Source organism: Pleurodeles waltl, chromosome 3_1 (genome assembly GCF_031143425.1).
Source record: "Pleurodeles waltl isolate 20211129_DDA chromosome 3_1, aPleWal1.hap1.20221129, whole genome shotgun sequence".
Classification (NCBI taxonomy): Eukaryota; Metazoa; Chordata; class Amphibia; order Caudata; family Salamandridae; genus Pleurodeles; species Pleurodeles waltl.
In genome coordinates, this window is record NC_090440.1 from 654,465,657 (window position 1) to 654,484,484 (window position 18,828).

The 18,828-nt window shown below is 45.8% G+C and overlaps 1 protein-coding gene across 4 annotated transcripts in view; it reads left to right on the forward strand.

Moving 5' to 3' along the window:
* LSP1 (lymphocyte specific protein 1) overlaps positions 1–18,828 on the forward strand; it is a 242,879-nt gene that overhangs the window by 145,197 nt on the left and 78,854 nt on the right. For all 4 annotated transcript variants that reach the window (XM_069223171.1, XM_069223173.1, XM_069223170.1 and 1 more), the window contains exons 3-4: positions 1,712–1,889; positions 14,994–15,145. In XM_069223171.1, coding sequence (XP_069079272.1) covers positions 1,712–1,889; positions 14,994–15,145 — 330 coding nt within the window. The remainder of the gene's footprint in view (positions 1–1,711; positions 1,890–14,993; positions 15,146–18,828) is intronic.

Genomic DNA, 18,828 nt, shown 5'->3' on the forward strand with positions numbered 1-18,828 from the left:
TATGCACAGCCTCACACAGTGCAGCGGGCACTACTTGTGGTACCCTCCCGCGCTGTAGCTCCTCTTTGATGCGCCACATCTCCTCACAGGATGGCGGACCCTCGTGCTCACTTTGACCTGGGCTGATGGTGCCTAGGAAGCGTCAAACGCACATGCACGCCCCGTCTCTCTCCCTCACACGCCCCCTCCACCTCAAAATCTCTTTTGTTCCGGATCCGCAGCCTGCCGTTCCCTCATGCCTCTGGAATGTGGGAGCGTGTTCTGGGAGTCGGGGAGGCGGGATGGTCTGTCCGAGTCGGGCCTGGTGCCAGGTCTGTCTGTGCGTGTGTGTCAAGGAAGGCGGCGCCTGATCGCTTGTCGCTTAAACCCCGTTTTCAACCCACCCTCTTTGGATTGTATTTCTGTGCACCCAGCTGCTCCTGAGCCCAGTCCAGGATGGCCCTTGCCAAATGTCCCCTTCAACTTGAAAGCCGTGACGTCTTTTTCCGGGTGTGGTTACCCAGCTACGTTTTTGAGGCAATCTACAATTTCATCTTCTTTGCTTCCGTGGATGTCTTCCACAAACCCGGAATTTGTTTAAGAAAAAAAACATAAAGGCAACCCTGACCGAGATTGTTTTTACTGTAGTTGCTAAAAACCCAAATATCCCTTTCTAATTCTCGAAATCAGTTCAGGTTTCCGTCTCGTTAACATATTTCGGGTTTACGTGTGTGATTGCAACAGCATCAATTAACAGTGGATTTAATTATTTCTATGGCCACCCAAATGTTCCCTCAAATGTATTATAAGACAGGGCACTGGATGTAGAGGGAAACCCCACGAATTCACGAAGACTCATTAGTAAAACACATGAAGAAGGAGTGACCCCAGATAGCCGGCGTTTCCATTTAGTGACTCTGGCAGTTCTGCCGTTTTTCAAGGTAGGGTAGGACTTATCACATCAGCCCAGGTCCATCAGTGTAACTCATACCCATAACTTTATGCACTGGGCTTGTCTGCCAGGACTGCACTGGCTGTAGAGTAAATCAACACATTTCCCATCTTCCATTGCCTCTGAAAGGAACATATGGCTGGGAGAGATTTCATCTGAAAAATTTGGCGAACCTTACCACAGTCTTAGGCCCTGGAGCCCTTTTAAAGTTATTGGCATATGGCGAAACCTGCCAACTCCCTCCTGTGTTTCCAGCACCAGCTTTTGACCAACAAAGCAAGCTGCAGACCTGGAGCTCTGAAATGCCCCTTCTCCTCCGCAAAGCTAGTACTGGTACTGAATGAATTTTGTTGAGTGCAGCCAAATGTGCATCCGGATGCTGAGTAACGTTTTCGGTTGGACTGCCACTGGTGACCTCACTTCCTTCGGGCTGGAATCACTTGCCAACACCGCTTTCTGTTTCTGTGCAAGGTCCAGGGCAGCTCCAGCTCTGCACACAGAGCACTGGCGATAAAGCACTTTTGGTCGAGGAGAGACTACCATCAGGCCATTAGAGGGCTCCAGCCTCTGCTCAACTAAGCTTTGGTCCTGGCCTGTTTTTAAGGGGACGCGTGTAGAGGTGAGGATGTTTTTGTGCTTCCACTTGCAGTCCTGAGCCACTCTGAAGGGATCACTTGTAGCAGTCAGAGGGGAGTCTGACTGTGCTTGCACATTCTCCCGTGGTTCTTTCAGACAGCCCTTACACTCACGGGTCATGCATGCTTCTTTCTCCCATCTCAGGTGTGACTTCAAACCGCTCGGCTCCTCAGAGCTGGAGGAGGACGAGGGATTCAGTGACTGGTCCTTGAAGCTTGAGCAGCGGAAGCAGCGCATCGGGGCACAGGAGGCTGCCAGCGTACCCACTATGAGCGGAGCAGACGCAGAACCCCAAGGGGGTGAAGATGTCCAGGAGCAGCAGGTAAAGAGAGTGGCTAACAGAAGGGACCAAGAAGGGCTGAGAGAATAAACTTAAACCTGACACTTCCTTTAAAAAAAACTCCTCCCACTCACCTGTGTAATCCTATGGTCCCATTTTCCCTCACAGTTGTTCCGTCTCACTCTGCCTCTCCCTCACCTATATGCGTATGGGGCGGAGACATCGCCTATCTCCTCTTCCTTCTCACCTTCTCCTCCTTCTTTACATCAAGCCTGCCTATTGTGGAGGAGACATCTCCTCACAAACGACTCTTCCACACATTTTGTCATCTTATTATCTTCTCCCCACTTTCTCATTTTCCCCTTTCACAACCCTAAACCCCTCCCCCAGTGTAGAGGTGAAATCTCCATCCCGCTCACCTAGTAATCTAATTTTCTTTCTCCTGTTGCCCGTCACACCTACCCCGACTCCCTTTCCCATGCCCACATCCATTCACTGCTCAAACTCATCTCCTTCCTTCCCTCATGTCTGCTTTCTTTTGCACTCCGTTAACCCTTTGTCCACTAAATCGGTCGGTTACATTTCCATTTTACCTCTGCTTTCTCTCTCCCACTTGTCTCTTATCTTTGTCCTCTCTTGTATTTTTACTGTCTAACATTTTTATAGCCCCTTTGGACCTAGTGAGTGCTTTACAGAGAACAACAAAGAGCAAACACAGTTACATCGAGATGGAGGAGTGGGTTAACATGGCTGAATAAATAGGCCAAGGACCGTGTTGTGGAATAGAAATAGCCTTAAAAAATTAGCCTTGATATGTTTCCTAAATTTGATGAGCGGAGTAAATTTTTTAAGACTGAGGAGGGAAAAAAGTTCCAGATTTGGAGAAGGATTGCTTTTGTGCTGTAGATGTTCTATAATTTGGCACTTCAAGTAGAGGTGCGCCATGACTCCTGACTCCTCTCGATCCGCTGAGCTGGTGAGCAGGCTAGCTAGCTAGGGAGGGTTTTGAATTGTCATCTGTCCACAGTTTGGAGTCTGTGGAGATCAGGGTGTATGAGGCTGATGTGATCACATTTTATGCAGAGTGGAGCCTTGCCACTGTGTGTAGTACAACTTTGAGGGTTATAGATGTTTTGTGTGCACCTAAAAGGACAGCATTCCCAAAGTCCAGCCTGGCCATGATTCGTTAATGGATGCAGTTTTGAGTTGAATGGAGAGCATGGAATCGTGGTCTTCCTCTTAGTGTGGTAAGGAAAGTTTGCTTTTTTGCTACTTTGTTTATGTGGGAGAGCTTGGGATTTAGCGGAGAACGTAAGTGTTATGGGAGAAGAGAGGCATTTGCTTTCTAGGGGTTTAGTAGAAGAAAACTCTCTAATGTCAAGTTTGCAGACAGGATAAGTAGCTTCTCAGTACAGTGATGTCTTTGATTCTTGATGTTTTGTGTACATTTTAGTGTCATTTACATATTAATGCAAAGCAGCACCTGAGTTGTTTAGAATATAACCCAGTGTCTGATTCTAAAGATTGAAAAATCTGGCAGCTCGGATTCAATGCTAAGGTACACCACTTACTGTTTTGGCTGCAGTGGGTGTGTGGTTGTCCATCTTCACAAGTTGATGCCTGTTGAAAATAAAAGGATGAAAACCAACTGATATAGATATAGAACCTCCCTGGAAAATACTTCCTTCACCATACATCAGTTGGGTTTTGTCTCCATTCACACCAAAGCTATTGTTCTACAACAACAAATATCGGGGGGGGGGAGGGTGAAAGGCCTGAAGGATGATGTACTGTAGGCTAGGAGTATAGGTGAATCTAGGGGTAGTAAACTCAGCATTCCTTATACACCTGCTCCCCTTCAAACCGATACAGTGATTATCAAATATAACAGCAAGAGTCAAGTCCAGAATAGGCTCAGGTTTCGAGAAAATATACTATTAAGAATTTCACAAATTAGTTTTCTATATTGCGAGTGCCAGCTTTCCCAAAATGTACATATGTATCCTTCTCCCTGAAATGTTCTCTCTTCTTTTCCATTCTGTAATTTCTGACTCTACAAACTGTAGTGGTCTGTCACGTAGTTTTTGGTTGCACCTGGGGCTAAAAATTGTCCTTTTTCTGTGTTATTGAACTAGTAGCCTCCCTGAATGGTTGGTGGCCATGTGATCATGTTTAGGGGTACCATATTTTTAATGTAAGCTTGGGTGAGGCCTACTGGGCCCGTAAGTAAAATCCAAACAGGTGTCTGTTAAAGGGCTTTTGTATTCCTTACATAGAGAACACGGTTTGTTGTGAACTCTTTGCTGTACACGTGCGATCCCTCTACAAGGGTTTATGCTTGAAGTTAGCTAACTGGCTGCTTGGCAACTATGTGACTTCCTCCCTGGTGAACTACTGCTTGACACATCCTGGCCCTTCCATGGAGCTGTCAATATAACTTAGGCTTATTGATCTCCCTTCAAATCAGGTCTGGAAGAGGCCAGCCAAAATGATCTCTCTTCATTCACTGGTAAGATACTTGTAATTTAAGATCTAGATCCTCCTTGAATGGATGCTGGACCATTAAACAGCTGCTCCGGACAATGTGTATCAGAATTTTCCGAATGGTGCTTTAAGGTCGTTTCACGGCCTGAGAGAATCGGGCAAGGCTTTCCAGGATTTGGCACCAGCCTGGTGCTGTTGTGTTTCCCTTTGCATCTGGAACAGACGAGATGGGATGCAGAAATAGGTAGACCACTCTCTGATGTTAGAGAGGCTGTCCCACATTAGAACACACACCACTGCTTGACCAACCATGGCTGGGGAGCCGGTGGTTTAAAGTTCCACTTTCTGGTATCACATACAAGAAAAATGAATGTATAGGACAGGATCCGGATCAGATAGGTGCCGCAGGGCCTGTGGAGGTTAAAGGATACTTAGATGTTTGATGTAGCTATCCCTAAAACAACAGTCATAGTGGAAGGAGGCATGCTACGAAATTGACCACATGTTCCACACCACAATTCCTAGGCTACAGACATATATAATATTGAGCAATGCCAAAATGTAGCCATATCCTCTAAACTCCAGCAGGGGCAGGCACTTGGCGCTGATACTCTGTGCTCACCCGGTGGTTGAAGGCAAATGTATGTGTAGCTCTGGCTCCTGGGTTATTATAAGCCATTATGACATTGATGGCTTTCAAACAGCTGGGCCTGGCTCTGTGTTCTTTTGGTCAGGGGTCCACTCCTTTTCTCTCTCTGATTCTTTCGATTTTTTTCCTTTATCCAAAAAGGACACAATGGCTGGGATTGTTCTATGATCTGCTAATTATTGTCAGCCCTTAACAGAGGACAGCAACATACAGGACTATGTTCCTGCTAAAGGGCCTCTCTTTGTTGGTGCAGTCTCCCTGAAACCTGGAGGAATACACTTCTTTTGGCCAAGTAGGGTAGTCTTTATTTATCAGTGGGTCCACAGGAAAGAAACCATATTCCAACCACAGTGTGTTCTTCATCCGAAATTTAAAATATTTCTGAAATTTTAAGAATTATAGTTCAGACTGACTAGTCAAGAATGTTTGTATATTCTAGCCAGATGGAGGGAGACCAGTTTGCTTAGTGATAGGCAATGGTCAACAAAATACAGGACGAGAGAAAGGTTGAATTTCAGTGTAGAAGAGGGCAAATTGGTTTGCCAGATAATGAGTTGTCATCCTTAGCTAACAGACAACAACAGTTTCAGGCAGATACCAAGAAACAAAGGACATGCTGGTTGTCACGTCCACAGTGGATGAAAATGGTCTGCAGGCAGACCGCCGTCTTGTTGGACCCACATTCAGCATCCTCTATGGAAACCTGCCATTTTGCAAGCAGTCCCTGATATCTTGTGTATAAAACCTTTGTGAAACCCCACACACCACATATGCTATAGGAAAGGCAGAGACACCTGATATAGGGCCTGGTCAGAAATGACACAGAGAAGGACAGTGGTCAGCTTCTCCACCATGGCTGCAGGTAAAAAGGCAGTATGTTTAAACTAACAGTCAGCTGCTGCCCACCTGTTGTCACTACAAAGTGACATCTGGGTGCAATAGCAATAATTGAGTATGGTGAGGTCTCGCTTTAGGTGTGCTCCCTGGTTTTATCACCAAGTGGTTCACAAATCCATTGGGTGCCTGCAGTTAATTGTCTGTCTGATGTCACGTACCCTGAGAAGTCCAGTGGTTGCACCCCATCCTTCATAATCTAGAAGAGAGAGGAATCCTACTAGGCAATAGGACTCTGGGACCACCAGAGAATTTCTTTCTCTTACCAGGTTAAAGCTGCAATGATTATGGGTTGGTCTCCTGATACATAGCTGAGCAGCCCAATCCCTGAAGCGGGCAAATGGAATTCTTGAATGCAGGAAGCCATTTAAACTAGCCCCCAGGGTTGTCATTGACCTTGAAGAAATTGACAGCAGTCTAATCCAGTGATTCGCACCACTGCTGAGTTCGTGATTCTCCGTCCTGGCATTGAAGTTATGATTCAGTTACCTCCTCTTTCGTTCCTGCCCCTTGGCCTCCTGAAGAAATGCAGCAGTGGGGGTTAGCCTAGATATACCCCTATCAGTGCATGGGGGGAGGGAGGAATAGGGTTCCTGTGCTCCAGTAACGCCAGATGTTGCCCTTATACACAATATATGTCTTTGGGTCGTAAGGATACAGTATTTAAATTAGTAGCAGATGTCTTTCTAAACCCCATACATGACAGAGTTTAAGGTCACGTGCATTTTCATGGGAATGAATCTGTGCCCTCCTTTAATCATGCATTATGAAGGTACATAACAAAACTTTGTGAAGCACACAAACAAAATGCAATGCACTTTCTTGAGAGTCATGACCTTTGTTATATTTTGCCCAGGGACCCCAGTTTGCCTTTAGCCATCATCCTGCCAAATTGAACTACAGCTTGGAAGTCTCGAGATGGCCAGGGAGCCAGGGACTAGTTAGAACACACCTGAGCTAAAACCTAGTGTACCAATTAACTTTTCCATGGTGGTTGAGATGACACACGCAGCTCCCTCCACGTGCTCCAGATCATCACTTCTAAAAAAAATAAAAATAAATAAAAAATAATAAAGATACAAACTGAATGTATCCCCAATGTCAAAATCCATTCAAAGCCTCTTTCTAGATGTTCAAGGGCTTCTGGTCCGAACCAGTGGGAAGCAGTAACGTCAAACCTCCCTCTTTGGTTGAAGAATGATCAGTAGTTGTGAGTTCTATCGCTCCCATCACATCATCCATGACTGGATGGAAGATTTAAACGTGGAAAAATATTCCTTGCCAATTTCGCCTTGATCCTGCATCGGGGTCAGTATTCATGTCCCAGTGACTAATTATATAAGGAGCTAAAGTGATTCGAAACTCAATAGGCGAGCTGCCAGGCATCCTTTCCCATTACTCCCTTTTATCTCTTCAATCCTCATTCCTTTCTCACTCCCTTCCTCCTCTACCTATAGCTGTACGCCCTCCTCTAGATCCTTATTCTCCTTTTTCCACTCCCGAATCTTTTCTTCTCAGTATAGTTCTCTCTTTCCCCCTTCAGTTGTCTGATTCACTCCCACCTTCCCTAATTCAGGGCTGATGGGCTATTTCTGCACTTATTGGGGCACTAAATTACAAATCCAGTGAAGAGAAACCTAAGCATCTAAAGCGTGGGTGGATATAAAGTTGACATAGTAATTCCAAAGGAGAGAAACAGTGAAAGTGATGCATTTTTCAGTGAACACGTAATCCTAAAAGTGAAGGATACAGTCTGCCAGTATAAATGGGAGACACAAACTATAAATTAATCTCAAAAGGCTTGAAACGAAACTGGAGACTCTGGGGGAGGAGACATGGCTCTGACAAAGCGATGTTAAGGCTGGTGGCCAAAACGTAGCCTGTTGTCAAGGGAAAGCGGGAGTGGATACACACAAAGAGCCACATTAGCAGCTTCTGAGATTAATGACAGTAGCATGGACTCGTTAAAAACACTTTGTGAAACAAAAATGTTTCATTGATTGGGAAGTCCACACGTACACTCTGCCATCACTGAGATGAAGCATGACTTTGCAAACGCTTCAGGCCTGAATGCAATATGTAAAAAGACTGGCATATCAGAGTGACAGATGGTGAAGGGTAATAGCTTGCAACAATCCATAAATGCTCAGGGTGGGTAATCTACACATTGTGCGACAACACAAAGGTGAACGTGCTGATAACATGCTAATAAATGCTTGCTCACTCACGCGGACTGGACTGTGAACCAGAAGTCACCCATAATATAACTAGCAATGTATCCAGAACACGTGCTCTGGAATAGGACATCCCAATGTCACCTTCTCTACCCATCACCTGGATACCTGTGGGCACAGTCAACAGCATTGATCATACCTCGGACGGCAATCTGGTCCAGCAGCTGGTGACACGCGCCCTAAAGGAACCTTCCTGCGTGGCACATTAGAAAAGGCGGCGGCTTGGCCTAGATATCAGCCTCACTTTCCCGGCGTTCATTGAGTGTCTTCTCACTGCATTTTATGCATCCATGACTAATGCTGCGCGCCTCTTGCACAAGGTCATCGTCTTTGTCAGACTGCTGTTTCTTCTCCACTCTTACTGTTTTGTAAACAATCCCTGGCCTTTCTTTTTTCATTCTTTGAATGATAAATATTTGCTTTTCCTGGATTTCGTGTTCTATAAACATGTTTCCATCTCTCCATTTGGCGTGGGGTGGAAGGCTCAGAGATATATGTGTATATATCCCATCTAGCAGGGTGAGGAGCCCTTGCCAACCACAAAAAACAGTCCAATAATGCGTTCTCGGAATGACTAAAATACAGATATTGCCAAAACTGTCTTGCTGATGGAATTTATTTGATGGCACATACTCTGGCTCATCACTTCAAGGTCTGGCCTTTCTCAATCCATCATTCAGTTACATCTTTCAAGTTCTGGCCACAGGCAGCATTAGTTGTCTGTCGAGACCTTATACGTTCCAACAACACATATGATACAACAAAACCTACAACATATAACTTTCTGAAAGGGTTGTGGGTCAGCTGTCTTCACCTAGGGGCTTGTTTGGGTGAGCCCCCTTAATTGGCTTGGTGTGGTATCCACTAGGTTTTAGACCAACCCAAGGGTTTTTGTGGATGGTTGCATTAAGATGGAGTCCCTGTGAAAACATTTTCATACTGTACAAATTAAAGGAAAAAAAGTAAATCAGCATTCAGCCCCCATGACTTCATACCTCCCTCTTCTCTGACTGCCCCCGGGAACTTCACTGAGCTTCTGATAGCTTGTGTGGTGAGGAAGACAAAAATTAGTTCTCCATTAAAGCTTTTTTTTCTTCGCATAAGCTGCAAACCTCAACTTAAATGTGCTAAAAATGCATCAGTGCTGACACAAGAACCTTTCAAACCTGCCCTTCTCCATAATGATGCTACCACCACCTCACGCCACCACCATCGTGGAGCATTTGTCTGCTGGCGCAATAAGGGAAGCTCCCACCTGTCACAAGTGCAATAATCCCGAAGAGCAGAAACACACCTCTGGTGACCATTCCAACAATTCTGTCAAACATGCACACTTTTTCACCTTAACTGGAGCTGTTGTATGCCTTCTCGACTCCAAGCAATCTACTGAGCATGCCTGGCGGGATTACTAAAACTATGCTTTGTCTGTTTGAATAGTACATCCGGGATGAGGTGCAGGCAGTGACAATTCCAATAGGTTGGACTTTTTAAGTGCTAACGTATGAAAACACAAACATGTGTTTGTGCTTTTTTGTGTTTGCAGCCATAACACTTTAACGCCAACCCTACTAGCATTGCCAGTGCTTGTTAAGTCTCTACTGCTAAATGATTACAAAGTTTCCTCTTCTTCGTCTCTCATCGTACTGTCATGTACCACCAGCTACTCCACAGCTTTTTCCCTTATTTAGCCTATCACAGGCCTCGAGGTATTCTGCAGCTTTGTTTTATCCATGTTCTACTCCCACATGATGCCAGGTATTCAGCAGTTCTGTCTCTTGCCTTACTCTGTGAAATGCTGCCAGGTATTCTGCAGTTCCATCTCTGGTCTGACACTGCCGCACATTCTCAGGATTATTTATAGCTTTGTCTCTCATTGTGCTATATCACATGCTTCCAGGTACTCTCCAGCTCCCTCGTCTCCTATTGCATGCCAGCAGGTATTCTTTGGTATTCTCTCTTCTCACTGTACTGCTAGTGCAGATCACATCAAATGGAATTGCCCAAAGGCGCTTAGTACAGCCTAGACATCAGCGTTGCTAGCACAGATGGGAAATGATGGTGAAGGACTAATTGGAGGCTACATAGAGGAAGGGGTTGGGTTGGTAGAGTCTGAGGTGAAAACCCCAATGAGAGTACCAAGTGCTGAAGGGGCAATAGTCTCTTCAGGGGTATTATTTAATATATTTATTTTTTATTTTTGTGATGTTATATAGCGCAGACCTGGCGCAGAGGCATCGGAGCGCGTTACAGTATAGCCCATGGGTACTCGCAAACATTTCTCCGGGGGCCATAAAATACTGTCTGTGGCATGCCCGAGGGCCACACTGATGTCAGCAGGCCGAGAGTCGAGGTGATGAAAACTGGGCATAGGAAGTGGGTGGTGGGCAAATCAGATACATGGTATGAATAACAAACTGTGAGAGAAAAAGAGGTCTTCATCTGGTAGCTAAATTGCAAAATGTGATACCAGAAAGCTAGGCATCAGTCCCTGCTTCCTGATTTGACCAAACTGTGTGATCCTAGGCAATTAGTTGATTTCATTTGCCTCCCTTTTCTTCAATACCACATGAGAGCCCCTTGAAATACACAGGTTTAGGATGTGTGCTATACAAAACATTATCTTAATAAACTATGATGTTGTTTCAATTCTATAACAACCAAGGATACACACAAGGTGCACCTGACAAATTACTTGTCTCTGGGTTCACTGATGGCGTTGTTTTCAGAATGGGGACGGCCTGGATGTTTCCAAGATCATTTTTTAAAGTATTACTTCTAATAAATGCCTCTCAATGCAGTGATATAATCTGATTCTAGTAAGGTAAAACGCTCATGTATTTTAAAAAATGCACTTTTTTGAAGTTTGCAGACAGTTTATCACATTTTTACTTTTAGTGCAAGATACTTTTAAAACTAAAGGTGTTCCTACAAATAAGTTGTCTAGGCCACTTAATGTGTAAATAAAGTATGACCGTTTCTGAATTTTTCTGCTTTGTCAAGTGAACAGCAGCCAAGTGCTGCTGTTCACCAGGGGGCCGCAATTAGAGGCCAGGAGGGCCACATGCGGTCCCCGGGCCGTACTTTGAGTATCCATGGTATAGCCAAACCACATCAATTGCCAATGGATACACCCTAGGAGAAGTGAGTGCCAGGATACCCCATACTGAGAAGAGAAGCTTGGCAATTGTTACAGGTCACGGAAGGCGGGACTTTGTGAATGGTACAGGTGCTTACTGGACGGGCTCGGCGAGGTTTTTAAGTACTTAAGGGAGACTTAATCTCTTCTTAGAAAACAGTTAATTTTCATGCGGGGGTGGGGCATCTGCTCTGGAGAGGGTTATTGTATTCTTTTGTTAGGGATGTGGTATGTGTCCAGGGAATTTCCGAAACTGAAGAACAAAGGACAGGAGCAGATCCCAGGGGTGGGTGGTGAATGTGCCAGAGCGAGGTGGCTTGCATAGAGAGTATTCTGTCGTCCTTCCCTGCGTGTGGGGATTGGCATGCGACCAGAGAGAGATGGTTGGCACATAGCTGGAAACTTTGCAGAACTTCATTTTGTGCTGGGCTTTTTGCCTGTTCAGCTTTGACACCTGCATCTCAGTCAACATATCTAGAATGTCATCACTGCTCCCAGTCACATCATGAGGTGTTTACTCAACATTTGCGATATGCAGTCTCTTCAAGTAACAGTTCCTCTCTTTCCTTGGGTTGCAAAGACCTAAATTAAAAAGTGGGCCTAATTGTTCCAGCTAATGTAGCATTAATCAAACATTGATCAATACTGGAGATGCAATTGGTATTTATTATTCCCCCTGTGCTAGCTTTCCACACCAGCGAAGCTGGCACATGTTCCAGCCGTAGGGCTTTTTCAAGGTTGATGGGAAAAAAATAAACATCACAATAGGTAAAGATGAATGACGATATAATTGGTTCACTAGGTAGTTGATGATTGTAATCATAATAATCAACTGATGGTAACAAAGATGTATAGGATACATGAATCATTCCAAGTTACGGCCGATGGATAACCCAGATAGTATTTGCGAGGGTCACTGTAGTAAAGTACCCTCTTTCTTGGCATGGTTACCCCCATTTTCTGCCTGTTGTCAGTGTGTTTGATTGTCTCACTGGGATCCTGCTAACCAGGACCCCAGAAATGATGCTCTCTCCTTTCTAACTTGGTTACTTTCATCCCAGGTTTGGCGTACTGGTGCCCCCATGTAAATCCCTAATGTATGGTACCTAGGGCATTGGGAAGCTTTGGTCCCCTTCCACGAATGGCCTATGGTGTGACATTACAAGTGCAGATTATTTCTCTTTACTGAGGTTTCACATTTTTTTTACCCTTGGAGGGTTTCCTGCTTTACGTTTCACAGGGATTAAGTGTTAACAAAGGTAGTTAGTTCCTAGTGGTTAATGTGTGAAAGAATGAGTGTGGTCATTGCAGCTAAATGTCGTCGCGCCGAATACAAACGTTGCTAGTATAACATCCACTTCATGCCTCTTTCATTCACCACCAGATGCTCCCTCCTCACTTTCTTACTCTTACAGGGTCCTACTTTCTCCCTTTGTGACTGCTTTTTCGTATTTCTTTCCTTCCCTCTCTTGCTGTCTGTAAATCTCTGTTACGGAAACATAAGTGCCGGTCACCAAAAATGAGTGCTGGTGGGTCCCACCAGATCAAATTAAGCACGGGTAGCTCCCAACGGGCCCGTGGCCATGGTGAGAAGGATGCCAGAAGATGTGTAAGCCACGTAGTAGTTATAGACACTTAGGGCATATTTTCGTTTTTTTTTAAGCAAACAGATCATCATTGCCTTGAAACAATTTGTGTACTACATAATGAATGCACACTACGCGAGGAACTTCTTAGTATATTTAGAGGGCGTGGTCTGCTCGGCCCTGGATTTCATGATGGTAGCATGCCTGAGAAGCCCGGTGGGCTGGGCCCTGGATTCTTTCTTGGTGGCAATCCTGATGGGCCTGGCCTTGGATTTCCTGTGTTTAGGGCCGCGTGCTCTCGAGGCCTGGCTGTTAGAGCTCTGAATCACCCATCTCTATGGCAGCTTCGAGGCCTGGCTGATTGGGGTGTAAATTCCGGATTTCTATGGTAGCGTGCCTTCGGGGCCTGCTGGTTCAGATCTGAATTCCCTGTGGCTACAGTAGCGTGCCCTGGAGGCCTGGCTGGTTGGAATCTAAATTCCCTATTTCTACAGCAGCGTGTCTTCGAAGCCTAGCCGAGTGGGCTTTAAATTCCCCTTATCTACGGCAACTGTGGCTGTTTGAATTAGAGGATTTGTTGGTGGCTTTTCTGTGAAGCCTTATTCATTGGGTATTTCACACACAGCCCCATAAAAGGTTCTTTTCTATCTGTCCTCGTCCATTATGGACAGAGAAAGTGAACTGCTTAATTAGATGCCCTTCTTCTAGTGAATGCTTGATCTCCAACAAGACTTCTTTCAACAAGGGGGCTTTTGACTACTTGCTTTAAATGTCAAATTGAGTAAAGAGATGGATTTTGTTCGTGTTCACGTGATGGTTCCTTTGCAGTAAGTATTGGTTGCAAAACCTGCATTACCTTACAAAGTTCCTGCAGCGGCCTCACACCGGCAAATTGACATCCATCAAACGAGACCTCACCAGCACCAAGGACGAGAGGCACAGACACGCAGCTGTCTCCACCTTGGACATGTACAGCTTCTAAGCACGTTATCGATTTATTCCTTTGAAGAGGTGGGCGCACGAGCCAGCCACGCACTGGACGTCAGCGTAGGGGAACCTAGATCTGGCAGATGTTACTTTAATAATGTGAGACACGCAGCTGCGCCGAGAGGCTATGTAAATAGCAGAGCTGGCGCTATAGAACTGTTTTGCATAATCTAGAATCTGGATGCGGGCGGAACGGTGGCGCCCTGGCCCCAGACCTTGCAAGGCTTCTGTGGAAGCAGCAATGAGGTAAACGCTACTGGACACCGAATGCTGCGTCCAGAGTTTCAAAGATACGAAAATCACACTGCAAGAACGATGTATCCCAGTGTCTCTCTTCCCGCCCCCGATCTTTTTTTCTGTGGAAAAAAAACGAGTAATATGCCTTAAGCCTGTCTAAGTGTTTCCTTTCTCGCCGCGTAAATCAGAACCGTATGTCCAGGGAATTTGTTTTTAAACTTCATCTGGGAAAAATATGACCTCAGCTGGCAGTGATTGCTAGAGGACAAAGTACCTATTTTGCAAAACAAGTTTGAGATTGTCCCGGGGAAGGAGAGGGAGGGCTCGTGGTTGAGGAGTGAGGACGAGACAGAAAATTTACTGTATCTAGAAGAGTCGCTGTCCCCGCTTCTTCTGTGTTTTCTAAAGGTGTTGTGATATATCAGCCAGAAAGGAAGGTAGTGGCGGGCTAGGCATGCCTAATTCAGCGCTTTATATGCCAAAGTGTCTGCTTCTATGCGCTTTTAGCCACCATTGCCGCCTTAATTTAATTTAATTGTAGCTGTTAAGTCTAATGCAACAGTTGCAGAACGTGCGTGCTGTAATTAAGTCACGGGATCGGCTCTAGCTGGAGCCTATTCACCCTTTCATCCTTCTGAGGTTGATATTGACATTCCATTGGGCGATAGGAACATCTGTTATGTACAGTGCTGCAGATTTAACTTTTTCACCCTTTTGAAATTTACAAAAACATGATTGCCCTGGTTAATAGGATAATCTGTAATTTAGTGTGATAGGAAGCCTCAAGACTCACCACAACAATAAAGCCACATGGATAGTTGAAGAACGGATCCCGAAGTTCCCAACCGTGTGTGTGTGTTTGGAGAGTACCTATAATGCAGCCCACCAGTTCGGTGATTTCTACGCACGCACTGATGTTTGCTCTCTTTTCTCTCACAGAGTTTGGGGTTTAAGCCTTTCGCTGCTGGGTTTGCGAGCCTGAGGATAAACCCGGCGTGTGATTTTGAGCCATCAGATGACAGCCGGACCCTGGAGGGCCAAAGCCCCGAGGAGGGCCTCGAGGATGACATGCAGGCGAGGATGAGAAACAGGTAGGGGCGCCAAGCAGGGGTGGAGCTCCCCACATCTGCTTGTTACCTGTGAGTCACTGTACTGTGTGTGCTTTGGGTGCAGTTCGGATGGAAAGCCACGCTGCCTTTTCAGAACTCTGTGTGAGGTAAGCACCATGATGTTTGGTTTCAGTACCACGTCTCTTTCTGCAATTCGTTCTTATTCACCATATCTCTCTCTTCTTTTCCTCTTAACCTGTCTTTTTTGCTTCTCGCTATTTATACCCAGATTATTATCCATTTTATTCTTTTACTCGCCCCTCGCTCCTGTTTTCGCCTATTCCTCCATTTCCGACCTTTTTCAATCTTTTATTTACCAATTGTATCTTACTCTTGCTCTCTGATTCTTTAATAAGGAGAAAGCCAGTCTTGAGCTGGTTTGTGTTGTGGCTCATGGAGGACCTCGGCTGGCAGGTCCGGCCGAGCTGTTCCATTGGAGCAAGGTGAAGACTGATTTGAATATGGCTGGGTCCAAATTGGGGTGCCATAGTGTGCAAAATAACAATGGACTTGGGCGCGGCCCAAGTAATTACCAGTGGCTGACGTTAATACAAGCATTTCCTCCATTTTTGGTATACTTCAATGTCGTATTTAGGCAGCAGCATACTTTCGTTTTCCACTTTTATTCTTTTAATTTATTTTGAATGTGTAGTTAAATTTGTGGGAGTTTATCGTGGTGTGCAAGCAGATGAATGTATAAAAGAGTCAGTGCGTTGAAGAACAGACACATGCGCTCTGAGATGAGTGACAGTATGCATGTATGATGACTTATTGCATGCCTAAATTCATCACTGACTGAGGAGATGAAACGTCAGACCTACTGGCATTGCCAGTGCTGCTTCTTTCTTGCGCCTATTGCCATATTCCTCTTTTTCATCACTCTCCATCTTTTTTCTCCACCTTCCTACTTAGTTTCCTTCGTCTTAATCTGTTTGCTTGCTAATTAGGCTCCTTTCTCTCACTCTTCTATTTCATGCCGTCCCGCTCATTGTTCTCTTTCCATTCCTTTCTTCTAATTTGCTCCCCTCCTAGTTATTCACGTCCGCCCTCCTTGCTGCGTAACACTCTCATTTGTCTTAACCCCAGTATTCTCTTTAGTTTAGTCTACCGCCCTTTCCCGCCTCTGTGTAGGCATTTTGTCCTTCGTATGTCTCTTTTCTCACTCCCCTCCTGCTCTAGACACCCCATCTCTATCTCCACTCTAGCTCTCGGTTTTATGTTCCCCTTCTAGCTGCCCTTCCCTCACTTTTCTCTGGCTCCTCCCTTTCCCCCTCACATCCGTTACTTTTATTTCCCCCGGTTTTACATATTCCATTGCTGTGTCGTCCTCGTTTCTCGCGCCTCCCGCTCCCTCCCCCTCTCGGCTCCTCCTCTCCCCTGCAGCTGTGTCCCGGTGATGTAACTTCGCCGCACGGAGGAAGTGTCGGCACGAGACCCGTGAGCACATTGGGAAACAGAGGGCCGCGCCCCAGGGCCGAGGGGGGTGTGAGGAGATGCTAGGAAGGGGGGCTGGCCTGGGCCACCATGGGCTGTGTCCAAGTCCATCCGGCCAGCGCGGCACTCGGTAACGATTCCTGTCACCTCCAAGAGTCCGGGCTGCCGGGGCAGCGCAGGGGAGGCTCCCCGGGCGGAACACCGTATAATGTCCGAGATGCCTCTGAAGGCTGAAGAACCGGAGCATTTATTATTGTTACTATATGGTTTTCATGTAGCGCGGTCTGAAACCTAAGCCTGATCCTCGGTGTGAGAGAACTTTGCGCATTGGATAAAAAAAAAAAAGAAAATATGAGATATATATGGAGGAAGTGACAGGAACCATTTTCGAGTTCGTAGACACTCATCAGACCTGTCTTGCCTGCAGAGAAGTGTTCCAAAGGGAGTGTTTCCCGGAATATTCAGGTTAAGACTGGCTTTGAACGGAGAAATTGTCAGCCGTGCGTATCCTGGTAGGGTGTTACAGATCTTTGTGAGTTTAAGGAGAAGGCGCACTTTACTGTAAAATGTACGTTGTATATAGGAGGGTCGCGGTGTATATAGGCCTTTCCAATCAGATCTACTTCCAACTGGGGCCAATTTCTTAGCAAGGTATTTTGAGATAGTGATGTGTAGTAACTTGCAAGTAGTGAAGGCGATCTTGTATTTGCTTCATGACTCCGAAGTAGCCACTGTTGTTATACCAGGACTGGACTGATTGTTAAAATTTCCTAGTTCTGGAAATGAGATGGGCAGTGGAGTGCAGGACTGATTTTATAGGAGCACGTCTGGTTTGCAGGAGGCCTATCAGTAGAGTATTACTGCACTTTGTAGAAAGCTGCTCTGTGTATACTATCTCAAAGTGAGAGAGTGTGCAGAGTACAGGGGTTCCCCAGAGGCTTGACAGAGGCAATAATAGATCATACAAATGCTCTATTTGTGGTAGTGTGGTCGAGCAGTTAGGCTTATCAGGGTAGTGTTAAGCATTTGTTGTACACACGCAGCCAATAAATGAGAACACACTCTCAATGACTTGACTCCAGGCCAATAGGTTTTATATGGAAACATTTTATTTTCTTATTCTAATTTAGAACCACAAGATTCAAATTGTAGGTAAGTACATTAAATGTAAGGTACTTTGCATATAGATAGGACTTTGAATCAAAACAGTAATGTATACAGTTTGGCATAAAATGGCATTAAGCTATTTTAAAAGTGGTCACTGCAAAATTCAACAGTTCCTGGGGAGGTAAGTACAGTTAAGTTAATGTGGTAAGTAAAGCACTTACAGGTTCAGTTTCTGGGGCATAGGTAGCCCACTGTTAGGGGTTCAAGTCAACTCCAAACACCCAGCACCAGCAACACAGGGCCGGTCAGGTGCAGAGGTCAAAGAGGAGCCCAAATAACATAGGCGCCTAAGGAGACAGGGGGTGCTCCGGTTCTAGTCTGCTGGCAGGGAAGTACCTGCATCCTCGTGGAGCAGACCAGGGGGGTTTAGTAGAGCACAGGGGTGTCCCAAGTAGGCACATAAAACACACTCTCAGCGGCACAGGGGCGGCCGGGTGCAGTGGGCAAACAGGGTGTCGGTTTGCAGTAGATTTCAATGGACGGACCCAGGTATCACTCAGACGGAGTGTTGAAACTTTTCAAATACTCGCCCCCAGTCACAGATCTGGGTTTAATCCATCGTTATTAAGCTCGCCACGTCACCCCAGTTTGGACCCAGCCATATTCAAATCAGTCTTGACCCTGTTCCCCATGGGAACAGTCCAGCCCGAACTGCTAGGCCAGGTCTTCCCTGGACAGGAAACAAGCATCCTGGGACCGGTTTCAGGGTATCACCCTTCGTCAGCAAGGCTAGCTTGAATCCAGTGGTGCAGCAAGCAAGGGACCCCCGTCTGGGCATACACCTGCCATTTAGGGCGCACAAAGCAACATCACAAAATAAAATGATGGACAGAGTGTTGAAACTTTTCAAACACTCACCCCCAGATCGGGGTTTAATCCATCGTTATTTTGCTCGCCACGTCATCCCAGTTTGGACCCAGTCATATTCAAATCAGTCTTGACCCTGTTTCCCATGGGAACAGCCCAGCCTGAACTGGTAGGCCAGGTCTTCCCCGGACAGGAAACAAGCATCCTGGGACCGGTTTCAGGGTACAGGGGGGCTTCCCGGGCCAGCCACTGACTGA